The 12365-nt window shown below is 34.4% G+C and overlaps 1 protein-coding gene across 2 annotated transcripts in view; it reads left to right on the top strand.

Annotated features, from left to right (window-relative positions):
• The window catches only part of XPO1 (exportin 1), a 44371-nt gene that overhangs the window by 23589 nt on the left and 8417 nt on the right, over window positions 1-12365 (top strand). For both annotated transcript variants that reach the window (XM_023251696.2, XM_023251698.2), the window contains 12 exons: window positions 3729-3790; window positions 4006-4050; window positions 5328-5509; window positions 6728-6776; window positions 6858-6977; window positions 8100-8228; window positions 8890-9048; window positions 10378-10575; window positions 11345-11483; window positions 11673-11854; window positions 11933-12089; window positions 12190-12353. In XM_023251696.2, the coding sequence (XP_023107464.1) occupies window positions 3729-3790; window positions 4006-4050; window positions 5328-5509; window positions 6728-6776; window positions 6858-6977; window positions 8100-8228; window positions 8890-9048; window positions 10378-10575; window positions 11345-11483; window positions 11673-11854; window positions 11933-12089; window positions 12190-12353 (1586 nt within the window). The remainder of the gene's footprint in view (window positions 1-3728; window positions 3791-4005; window positions 4051-5327; window positions 5510-6727; window positions 6777-6857; window positions 6978-8099; window positions 8229-8889; window positions 9049-10377; window positions 10576-11344; window positions 11484-11672; window positions 11855-11932; window positions 12090-12189; window positions 12354-12365) is intronic.

Here is a 12365-nt window from a genome sequence, read left to right as displayed (position 1 = left end):
AATCTCATTATATGGTATTGTCTCTCCTTTAACAGAGAGAAGGCAATATATTTGTTTCTGTTTTTAGGCTGTTTCCTGTGTTAAGAGGATTCAGAGGGATGTTTATTGTTGTTCATATTTTTTTAGAATTGTCATTTAATTTTTTAAAGATGCCTTAGTAGTAGTAATTTATGTAAAGAACAGAAGGACCAGCGATAAAATATTTACGTTTTGGTTAAACCTTCTGGACACTAAGGATATGTGGGATTGTTTTGTGGGTTAGCCTAAATAATTGGTAAAATTTAGCTTTTTTTTTTTTTAAGTTTATTTATTTTGAGAGAGAACACTGGGGAGGAGGGAGGGAGAGAGAGGATTTCAAGCAGGCTCCATGCTGTCAGCACAGAGCTCTACACTGGGCTTGAACTCATAAGACTCTGAAATCATGACCTGAGCTGAAATCGAGTTGGATATTTAATCAACTGAGCCACACAGGTGCGCACCTAGCTTGTTTTTTAAAACTGATGTATGGTTGTTAGAATAAATGATTCATGTACAGAAGCACTTGTTTTAAAATAAATTTGATACTCAGAGCACATGGGTAGCTCGGTTGGTGACAGTGCAGAGCCTTCTTGGGACTCTCTCTGCCTCTCCCCTGCTCATGTGTGCTGTTGCAATCTGAAAATAAATGTTAATAAAACAAATTTGATAATCTTATTTCCTTTTTTTAGTAGTCTTACTAAAACTAGACCTGATTTTGTGTCCACATAGCCTTCTTCTTGTTTTAAAATAATTTTAGACTGTAGAAATGTTGCCCAAAAAATACAGAATGCACTTAATACCTTTTGGTTTATTCTAATACTAACAAGCTTCTGCAACCATAATAAAATTACCAGAACCATAGCAGGGCGGGTGCCTGCGTGGGTGGCTCAGTCGGTTAAGCATCCGACTTGAGCTCAGGTCATGATCTTGCAGTTTGTGAGTTCGAGCCCCGTGTCAGGTTCTTTGCTGACAGCTCAGGCTGGAAGTTGCTTCAGATTCTGTGTCGTCCCCCGCCCCCCACCACCGTGTACTCCTCCCCCGCTCAATATTGTCTCTATCTCAAAAATAAACATTAAAAAATTTTATCAAAACCATGAGAAAAACATTGGTTCTGTACTATTAACTGAAACATGCCCATTTAAATTTCACGTGTTTTTTTCTAAAGGCCTTTTTCTGTTCTACAGCTTAGTGTGGTTTTTTTAGTGTTCTTATGTGTGATGTTTCTTAATCCTTGCTTGATACATCTTTGACACTTTTGATGAGTTTTGATCATTTATTTATTTTGTAGAGTGTATTTCAGTTTAGGTTTGTCTTAATTCCTCGGGATTAAATGGAGGTTCCATGATTTTTTGGTAAGAATGTCATAATGGTGTTGTATGTCCCAGGTGCCTGGGTGGCTCAGTCAGTTGGGCATCAGATGTTGGCTCAAAGCCTGGAGCCTGCTTTGGATTCTGTGGCTCCCTCTTTCTCTCTCTCTCTCTGTCCCTTCCACACTCATGCTGTCTCTCTCTCAAAAATAAATAAAACAATAAAAATTTTTTTAAAATAATGGTGTTGTGTCCTCAGTCCACCAAGACAGGGTATGTAATGCTAGTACATTTATTTATTATTAACATTTATTATCTGGTTATGGTGGTTCCTGCTGTTTTTTTAACAAAATTACTGGGTTTTTTCCTTGAAAACGATCTTGGGATAATTGAGATCACACTGGTATCTTATTTTTTCTGAAAGGTTTTCCCATTCTTTTTTAGCATTAATTGATAGATTTTGTCTGCAGCATTTAGTATTGTGGTCTTTGCCTAGGGTAGAACTAGCTTTTAAAAATGTAAATGAAGAGTGCCTGGGTGGCTCAGTTGGTTGAGAATCCCGACTTCAGCTCAGGTCATGATCTCATGGTTTGTGGGTTCAAGCCCCATGTCAGCTGTGCTGACAGCTCAGAGCCTGGAGCCTAGTTCAGAGTGTGTGTGTGTGTGTGTGTGTGTGTGTGTGTGTGTGTGTGTGTGTGTCAAAAATGAACAAACATTAAAAAACTTTTTATTAAAAAAACGTAAATGAGATAGTTTATATTAGATTGTATATAACAATTAAATTTTTGGCACTTATCAGTTTTTTAAATGTCTCTTAATCTGTGAATATTGATACCATTTAACATTACATTTTCAGTTGATAAATAGCTCTCGTGTGACTTTATTGGACTAGTAGTTTTTTTACAATAAGGAAATTATTTACATAATTAGTGTATTTTAATGTTTAGTTGCTTGGAATATGAAAGAAAATGGAGGAACAAGTGGAATAAATTTAATACTTCAGCACATGAAGTATTGAGATGATTTTACAATCAGATCAACATTTTACTGCCTTCATGTCAGCTGTGTTTCCTGCTTAATATTATGGGTAAATTTCTTAGCAAATCCCCTCTCCCTGAGTTCCAAATTTGTTACATAAAGCTTGGGGCAACATAGTTCCAGAAGCTCTTGAACTGTATTTCCAAAGGTCAGATAGCTGTCAAAGATGATGATCGTTTGGTACCAAAGCCTAAATTAAATGTGAGAATAGTTTTTATATGGTAGGAAATCATAATTTGTTTATTTAAGGGTCCTACCTCTCAAACCCATTGGATGTACTGATGTAGGAGCACTGTGTAATTTTAAAACTGAAGGGAACTTACAATAGATGTTCTGTAAATTTTGAATGATGTGAATTAAAATCACAGGCAAGAAGTCTTTGTTGTTTAAAGAATAGGTTGTACTATTAAGATATCCTTAAGTAAATAACATTATAAACAAAGCTTTCTCCTTAATTCTTGTGTGTTGTAGTGGAGGGGACAAGTTAAAATCATTTCTACCTCAGGAGCCTGGGTGGCTCAGTCGGTTAAGTATCCAACTTTTGATTTCAGCTCAGGTCATGATCTCCCAGTTGGTGAAATCAAGCCCTATGTCAGGCTCTGCACAGACAGTGAGGAGCCTGCTTTGGGATTCTCTGCCCCTCTCCTGCTCAGGTGTACTTTCCTCAAAATAAAAAGTTTCTAGGAATACCTTAATGTTACAATTAAATTTGAAAAGGGAAACAACATCTAATCTTGATTTAGAAATTTTCAATAGGGGCGCCTGGGTGGCTCAGTCGGTTAAGCATCGGACTTCAGCTCAGGTCATGATCTCGTGGTCCATGAGTTTGAGTCCGTGAGTTCGAGCCCCACGTCAGGCTCTGTGCTGACAGCTCAGAGCCTGGAGCCTGTTTCAGATTCTGTGTCTCCCTTTCTCTCTGACCCTCCCCTGTTCATGCTCTGTCTCTCTCTGTCTCAAAAATAAATGCTAAAAATTTTTTTTCAAAAAAATATATTTTCAATAAACTTACTTAGAATGCTTTTCAGGGGTTTTGTAGTTTTAACCTTATAAAAATAAGTTTATTTAAATGAACAACAAATTAATCCCTGGTGGGGTTTTTTTTGTAATTACATGTTGACTGATATAGCATTAAAGAATATCTTAGAATATAATCTGTAGTTGTTAAACCTATACATGTGGTAAAGTTAACAAAAGTTAAAATTTAAAGGGTAGTACACAAAAATGATGGGCATCATTCAAAAATGTAAATATTTCTGATGGGATTGGGGTTTATTATCTGACCTTTTATCTTCCCCTTCCTCGGTTTTTTGTTACTGATGATTTATTGGCGTGCTATGAAAGTGTTGAATATTTTTTTTTTAATAGGAATTAAAAAATACGTTGTTGGCCTCATTATCAAGACGTCATCTGACCCAACTTGTGTAGAGGTAAGACCATTTTTGGAAATTAGTGTGAGAATTTAAAATCATTTAAATAATGAATCTTCAGCTTAAATCTACTCCTGTCACGGACATACAAATATATATGTACAATCATTTACAGTAGATATGCATTCATTTTTTTCAGAGGAATTCCTTTGCTTGTGTTCTTACTATTTCTTATTTTAGACATTCATTTAATGTAAACTTTTTTCTTTTCTTAGAAGGAAAAGGTGTATATTGGAAAATTAAATATGATTCTTGTTCAGGTAAGCTTTTACTTGATTTACTGTTTTCCATAGAATAATTAATGCTTCAGTTAGGCTGATTACTGGAACAAAATATTCAAACCTACTTTGTCAAATAGCTAGACTAACATCTTAAAGTAATAATAGTTTTTACAATAACTATAATTACCGTTTTCGCATTTGAAATTGTAATTTTGCTATGGTTGAAAACTTTATATACTGTAAGTTCATCACTTCTATGGCTCCAGTATGGATCAGACCCATTACAGTTTTTTCATTTGCCTATTCCTGTGCATACTTTTTTTCCATGTCATCTGTCTCCGTTTTAATTCATAAATCATTGCTTTTGAATTAAACATTCCTTAAACCGATCTCTACACCTAGTCTGTTTTTCAAAGTTATCTAATAATCTCACTTTTGAATTTTGTATTTACATATTTTTTATAATATTGCAAAAGTTTTCCTGAGAACATTAATTGGTATGTGAGGAAAAAATACAGATTTTTCCATTTAGTCAGTGATGAAAACATTTGGGTTTTCATTAAGTTACGCTTTTATCCTGGGGACTTTTTGTTGTCAGCCTATCTTTGGGATGGAGAGAAGTACAAAGAAGTTAGTTACCTCTTATAATAACAGGTACTATATGGAATATCTGGTTGGGAAAATCCTAGTATGCATAATATATAGTATAGACTTTAAAATGTAATACAGTTCATTAGACTTTGGTCAAAGATGATTCCATCCCCAATTATAATGCTGCCTTCCAAATTTATATGAGAAAATGAGCCTCTCTGCCCATCATGTTTTTACTGCTTAGAGTTAGAACTTTATATCTACTAGGATAATATGTACGTGTGTATCCAGCTTGTATTGATATGCATGCGTATTAGAACCGACTAGACCAGGGTACCTGGCTGCCTCAGTTGGTGGAACACGCAAGCATGCATCTCTTGATCTTGGGTTTATGAGTTCATGCCCTACGTTAGGTGTACAAATTACTTAACATCTTTAATTAAAAAAGAAAAAGGAACCAGACTATACCAATTGGGAAAACTGAGAGGAGTCCTGGGCATTTGAAGCCGAAAACTTTATCTATAAAGTTTTATACTTTTTCTCTCTATATATACTTTATCTATAAAGTTTTATACTTTTATACTTTATCTTATGTTATACTTTAGCTAATTCTATAGAGGCTGGCACATTTCAAGGGGGAAAAAATGAAAAGTGGTTGTTATTCACTCTTGCTTTATCTGCCATTGAGAAGTAAAATGAAATTAACATTTCCTATCTTATTTCAGATACTGAAACAAGAATGGCCAAAACACTGGCCAACTTTTATCAGTGACATTGTTGGAGCAAGTAGGACTAGTGAAAGTCTCTGTCAGAATAATATGGTGATTCTTAAACTCTTGAGTGAAGAAGTATTTGATTTCTCTAGTGGACAAATAACTCAAGTGAAAGCTAAGCATTTAAAAGACAGGCAAGTAATTATTTTGCTTTAGAATTTAAGCTTTTCTGAAAGGATGTCCAGGAATTTGGAGGTAGATTATAAATTTTTGAGATTGTAAATATGTTAAATTACTTTTCATTGTTTTTGTGTACAAATTTAAATAGTCCTAGAGTGGACCTAATAATTCTAAATCTGGAGCCTTGAAAAATTATGTGTGATGATAAAGATAGGATGTCATACTTCATTGTCCCAGCAAAATAACTTCATACATCTCATGCAAAAGGAGTATAGGTGTGGAGTTTCTAGAAACCTTTGGGATCTGTTTTTATATGGTGACTAAATATAATTCAAGGAAATGACTTGGGTCCAAATGTCAACTGAATTGTTACCAGTCCTGTGTCCTGGGAAGCAGGCCACTTTATTTTTTCACTTAGTGATAAAAATTTGTTCTCGTCGGTAGGGCACAGCAGTATTTCACATTTATATATTCAAACTAGCTTCAGACTTCACAAGTTTGTCTCTGTTTTGGTGTATAAGCATATTTTAGGATTTAGGATACGTATATATAATGCCACCCCTCTTATTTTGCAGAGTTTTGTTTCAACTATCTTGATTTAAAAGACAGATTGATTTTGGGTGCTTGGCTGGGTCAGTCAGTAGAGCATGCGACTCTCCTTGATCTTAGGGTTGTAAGTTCACATCTCACGTTGGGTATACAGATTACTTAAATAAAATCTTAGGGGCACCTGGGTGGCTCAGTTGGTTAAGCACCCAATTCTTTGTTTTCAGCCTAGATCATGGTTTCATGGTTCATGGAACTGAGCCCTGTGTCAGCCTCTTGTTGCTGACAGTACAGAACCTGCTTGGGATTCTCTCTCCCTCTCTCCCTCTCTCACTGGCCCCTCGCATTCCTTCCCCCACTCCTCAAAATAAACAATTTTTTAAAAATAAAAAATCACTTAAAAGACCAGATGGATTGAAATTACTCACATTAGAGGAAGACAAAAATCTCCACAAAATCAAATTATGTGCTCTTTGTAGTATTCTTTATGGGTAAGCTTTGAAAGAGTTATACTACATGTAGTTTTAGTAACTTTTGTAGCTTTTGATGAAGTTATTGATATTTGTGTTTAAATAGAAGTGACTCAAATTTTTAGCGACCAGATTGGTGACATTTTTAGTAATTTTCTTACTATGTAAATAATTACAGTATTTGTGTCTTCTAAACAGTTTACTTTTTTCTTTTAGCATGTGCAATGAATTCTCGCAAATTTTCCAGCTGTGTCAGTTTGTGATGGTAAGTGCTTTTGATTTCATTTTTTAAGTAACAGTTAATTATAGGAAGAGGATTATTTACCAGGTATGTTTTCATTAATAGGAAAATTCCCAAAATGCTCCACTTGTACATGCAACTTTGGAAACATTGCTCAGATTTCTTAATTGGATTCCACTGGGATATATTTTTGAGACCAAGTTAATCAGCACATTAATTTATAAGGTATAGTGAATACATTTCAGTTCTTTATCACTGTCTAGTTGGCATATGTTCATAATTTGTAATGCTCTGTGCTATAGAAAAACCATTTTGCATTTATAGGTATAATAGTGTTATTTCTAAGATGAGAAAACTGCTCAGGAGAATTTTTCATTAGTTGCAGCTGGTAATTCTTTGAAATGGTGTCAGAAATCTTAGAAATCCATGTGAACCACTGTTTAACAGATTTGATTGGATTTTAGTTGATTGTATAGGTCACAATAAGGTAAATCAAGGGACATTTCTATAAAACAAAGTCTGGGTTTTTTCCATTTTGTTTTTTTTTTAAACCAATAGTGTGTAATGCCTAGCCTATATGAGGTCTTAATAATTGTTCATCCAGAGATGACTGGGTACCAATTGGTGTATTATTTTTCCAGATGTTTTCTTGGCAGATACGATGAATAAATTTGTATGCCTAATTGAGGCCTTATTATAACCTAACATTTGAGGCTTTATAGTTCAGTTCATTGAGGTAATACTCTGTTCTAATATGTGAATTTATAATACTTGAGACATTGTATTGGTAGACAATTATATATAAAACTTATTGTCAGTTGTACTGTAGAGGAAACATTGTTAAATAATAATGACACTTAATCTCCTTTTCTAAATATTTATTTTGCAAAAATTTTATACATGTATCAGGGCAATAGGCATGTCTGTTATTTCTTTTTTAAGGTTTTTGGTGCTTACCAAATTGCCATCCACAAATGGTATGCCAATTTTATCACACGTTTGTTAATCCTAGGTGTGCTGCCCATCTCTTAAAATCCTAAGTAAATCCTGGGACTTTCTTAGACTATGCATAAAATATAATGTCCTTAATTAAGGCATATAATAGATTGTGGGAAAGTCTTAGATGTCTGAAGACCTATCAAAATAAAGCACAGCTTGCTCCTGAAGCTTTTACTGTCTATTAGATGTATAATGAAATTTCCTCAAAATATATGTGCAAACAAAATGTATCTATCCATTTATCTGTTTTTTTCCCTCTTATGTTCTCAATTGTTAAAACCTTTATTTTTTTAATTGTTAATAAAGTATTAATGGCCATTTAATTTTATGCTTCGTTTATTAAAATAGTTCCTGAATGTTCCAATGTTTCGAAATGTCTCTCTGAAGTGCCTCACTGAGATTGCTGGTGTAAGTGTAAGCCAATATGAGGAACAATTTGTAACATTATTTACACTGACAATGATGCAGCTAAAACAGGTAATACAACACTTAACAACAGACTAAATAATTTTAGTGCTTTGGAAAAAGTTGGGTTGAACTGCTTTGTCACAACTAATCAATCATAACAGATCTGCCATAATGTGATTGTGTATTTATTATATAAAATAAGATTAGGTAGAGGTTTTAGTGAACATTTTGAAAATTCCTTGAAATAAAGATTCTGGGAGTATCATAGTAATGTATTTAAACAGAATTTAAAAACTTGGAAACCTGAGGTTTAAGTATTAGCTTTTCTTCTGAAAACTTATGTCTCTAAACTAAAGAGATGGGCCAGTACAATCTTGATTAGGTATGTAGGAAATTATTTGGAATGTTACTCCTAACACTACATAACAGTTTGTGTTTACAATACAAATGAATTACTTGAATATTTTTGTTTCTAATAACATTAAGGAAGGAAAAGTCTGATAACGGAAAAATTGAAAAGAAATCTTATCTCTTGTAGCATTTTTAAAAATCAGAAGCCAGAACACAAAAACAACTATAAAGAACCAAAGGTTTCTAGTGAAGAATAATCTATTTAAGTCTATGGTTTAATATTAGTAACAAGGAGATCAAATTTTAGGGCTTAGAAATAATGTCTTTTGTGTGTTTTAAAATACAGGCTCAGACTAATGGTCCATATTTAAACTTGTAGATGCTACCTTTAAATACCAATATTCGACTTGCGTACTCAAATGGAAAAGATGATGAACAGAACTTTATTCAGAATCTCAGTTTGTTTCTCTGCACCTTTCTTAAGGAACATGGTCAACTTATAGAAAAAAGGTTAAATCTCAGGGAAACACTCATGGAGGTAGGCTTTATGAAGCCTCTGGCTTCTGAAATTCTTCTCTACATAATGAAAGCTTTTTCAGAAATGCCTTTGTTCTAAAATGTCTACCCTTTTATTAATGTCTGTACCTTTGATGTATCTTCTTACCTCTTACTCGTCAGTGCATAAAAATATGTTCTGAGTTACAAGCTGAATTTGCTTTTTTATATTCTCAATAATACCAGATCAGTAATTTTATTATCAAGATTAAATTCCTAAAGGGTACTCAGACATTTCAAGACTATTTTTAAAGATAGTCTTTAAAATTAAAGTGTGATGCATGTAACGTAAAACTGTATTTTATAGTGTACAGTTCAGTGACATTCACAGTGTTATCACCTGTCACCTTTTCTAAAACCTTTTCATCACCCACAAAGGATGACATACCTATTAAAATAATCCCTCATTCTGCTCTCCCCCCAGCTCCTTAGCAACCACTTATTTGCTCTCTGTGGGTTTACCTATTCTGAACCGTTCATATAAATGGGCTCATGGTTTTTGTAGTTAGCTTCTTTCACTTAGCATGTTTTTAGGGTTCATTCATCTTGCAGCCTATATATTTCATTTCTTTGTGTTTCATTCCATTATTCTTTGAATAATGTTCCATTGTATGACTATATCATATTTTGCATGTCCACTCCTGAGTAGATGGATATTTGGATTGTTTACACTTTACTATTGGTACTAAATGTCCATACCTTTTTAGGGGACTTAATTAACATATGTATTGGCTAATAACTACATAAGGTTTTTGAAGTATTCCAGGACCTGTCAGAAGACACAGTTTGGGGTCCTTGGGTGGCTCAGTCAGTTAAAAGTCCTAACTCCTGATTACGGTTCATGAGATTGAGCACAGAGCCTGCTTGGGATTTTCTCTCTCCCTCAAAAACAAATTAATGAAACATTAATAAAAGGAAGAAGAAGGGCGCCTGCTTTGCTCAATGGGTTAAGCATCCAACTTCATGCTTAGTTCAGGTCATGATCTGGCTTGTTGGTTGAGGTCCGTGTTGGGCTCTGTGCTGACTGCGCAAAGCCTGGGGCCTGCTTAGAATTTTGTGTCTCCCTCTCTCTTTCGGCCCCTCTCCCACTTGTTCTGTTTCTCTCAAAAATAAACATTTAAAAAAAGGGATGAAGAAGAAAGCACAATTTGTTCCTACAGAATATCTGTAGTGTGTTAGATGAATGATGAAACAGAGTTGTGTAAAATGAAGCATGAATTTTTATTTCCTGTTAATGTAACGAGTGGAAGGCAATTTGTGGCAGGATAATAATGTCTAAGGATTATTTTGATAGTTTCGGTCTTCTTTGTAGGCCCTTCATTATATGTTGTTGGTATCAGAAGTGGAGGAAACTGAAATCTTTAAGATTTGTCTTGAGTACTGGAATCATTTAGCAGCTGAACTCTATAGAGAGAGCCCATTCTCTACATCTGCTTCTCCGTTGCTATCTGGAAGCCAACATTTTGATGTTCCTCCCAGGAGACAGCTGTATTTGCCCGTGTTATCCAAGGTAACTCAATTGGGTGGTTGATTGCTCACTCTTCCTGTTCCTTGCTGTGATTTTGAAGACTAAATGCAAATGGTGGGTTTTATTTTATTTTGGCTTTTATGATCTATCCAAATAAAAGAGTTGCAAAAATTGAATACAACTTTTTCATGCCTGTTCAAAACTAGACCATTGAAAGGGATTGGTTTAAGAGCTTTGGTTTTTAGTAGTGTGGCCTTACGAGTATACTGCATCAGCACCACCAGTGAGTTTGTTAGAAATGCGGATTAAGAGGTGCCTGGGTGGCTTAGTGGGTTAAGCGGCCTACTTTGGCTTTGGCTCAGGCTCAGGTCGTGATCTCACCTTTTGTGAGTTCAAGCCCCAAATCAGGTCCTGTGCTAACGGCTCGGAGCCTGGAGCCTGCTTCAGATGCTGTCTCCCCCTGTCTCTTGGCCCCTCCCCTGCTCGCACTCTGTCTCTCTCTCTCTCAAAAATAAATAAACATTAAAAGTTAAAAAAAAAGAAATGCAAGTTAAGAGATCACTTACCAATCTACTGAATCAATCTCTAGATGAGACACAGGAAACTTAACAGATGTTTATTCATGATAAATAACATTAGAAAACTTACTGTAGAATTCTATTTTCTAAATGTCTGTATTTTATATTGTGAGAACAATTTTGGGAGGTATGTTGGTCTAAGTATAAAGTGCTTATTCTTAATTTTTTTTCCTATGCTGGATGTGGCTGATTTCATAGAGGTAACAGGTTTTTCTTGTGTATTTGTTGAATAGGTCCGTTTATTAATGGTTAGTCGTATGGCTAAACCAGAGGAAGTATTGGTTGTAGAAAATGATCAGGGAGAAGTTGTAAGAGAATTCATGAAGGATACAGATTCCATTAATTTGTATAAGAATATGAGAGAAACATTAGGTAAGTTAATAAATGCTGTCAATTTAATCTTCATCTTTGGAATTCTCTTGGGGTGAAAATACTAGGAAATGTATAGTTTTCTGAATTTGTCAACAACCATCTTTATTAATGTGCTGTTATTTCTTAGTTAATATTTCTATTCATAGTTTTGCTATTTGACGTTTTGGAACCTTTTCCCTTCCTTTATAGTTTATCTCACTCACCTGGATTATGTAGATACAGAAAGAATAATGACTGAGAAGCTTCACAATCAAGTGAATGGTACAGAGTGGTCATGGAAAAATTTGAATACATTGTGTTGGGCAATAGGCTCCATTAGTGGAGCAATGCATGAAGAGGATGAAAAACGATTTCTTGTTACTGTTATAAAGGTATGCAAGTGGTAGCAACTGGAACCTTTAGGTCACTGTATTTTATTCTAAATGACTGAAATTTCTCTTGTTTTGCAGGATCTATTAGGATTATGTGAACAGAAAAGAGGCAAAGATAATAAAGCTATTATTGCTTCAAATATCATGTACATAGTAGGTCAATATCCAAGATTTTTAAGAGCTCACTGGAAATTTCTGAAGACTGTAGTTAACAAGTTGTTTGAATTCATGCATGGTAAATCCTCTTTAATATATATTACTTAGTTATTCTATGCTTCTTGAACAAAAACATTTTTTCTTGAAAATCTTATGATAAATGTTTTTGTTTTGTTTAGAGACCCATGACGGAGTCCAAGATATGGCTTGTGATACTTTCATTAAAATAGCTCAAAAATGCCGCAGGCATTTTGTTCAGGTTCAGGTTGGAGAAGTAATGCCATTTATTGATGAAATTTTGAACAATATCAACACCATAATTTGTGATCTTCAGCCTCAACAGGTATGTAGAGCT

The sequence above is a fragment of the Felis catus genome, chromosome A3 (genome assembly GCF_018350175.1).
Source record: "Felis catus isolate Fca126 chromosome A3, F.catus_Fca126_mat1.0, whole genome shotgun sequence".
In the NCBI taxonomy this organism is placed as follows: domain Eukaryota; kingdom Metazoa; phylum Chordata; class Mammalia; order Carnivora; family Felidae; genus Felis; species Felis catus.
The sequence above is the reverse complement of the archived record's forward strand: the minus strand, read 5'-3'. Positions and strand labels throughout refer to the sequence as shown.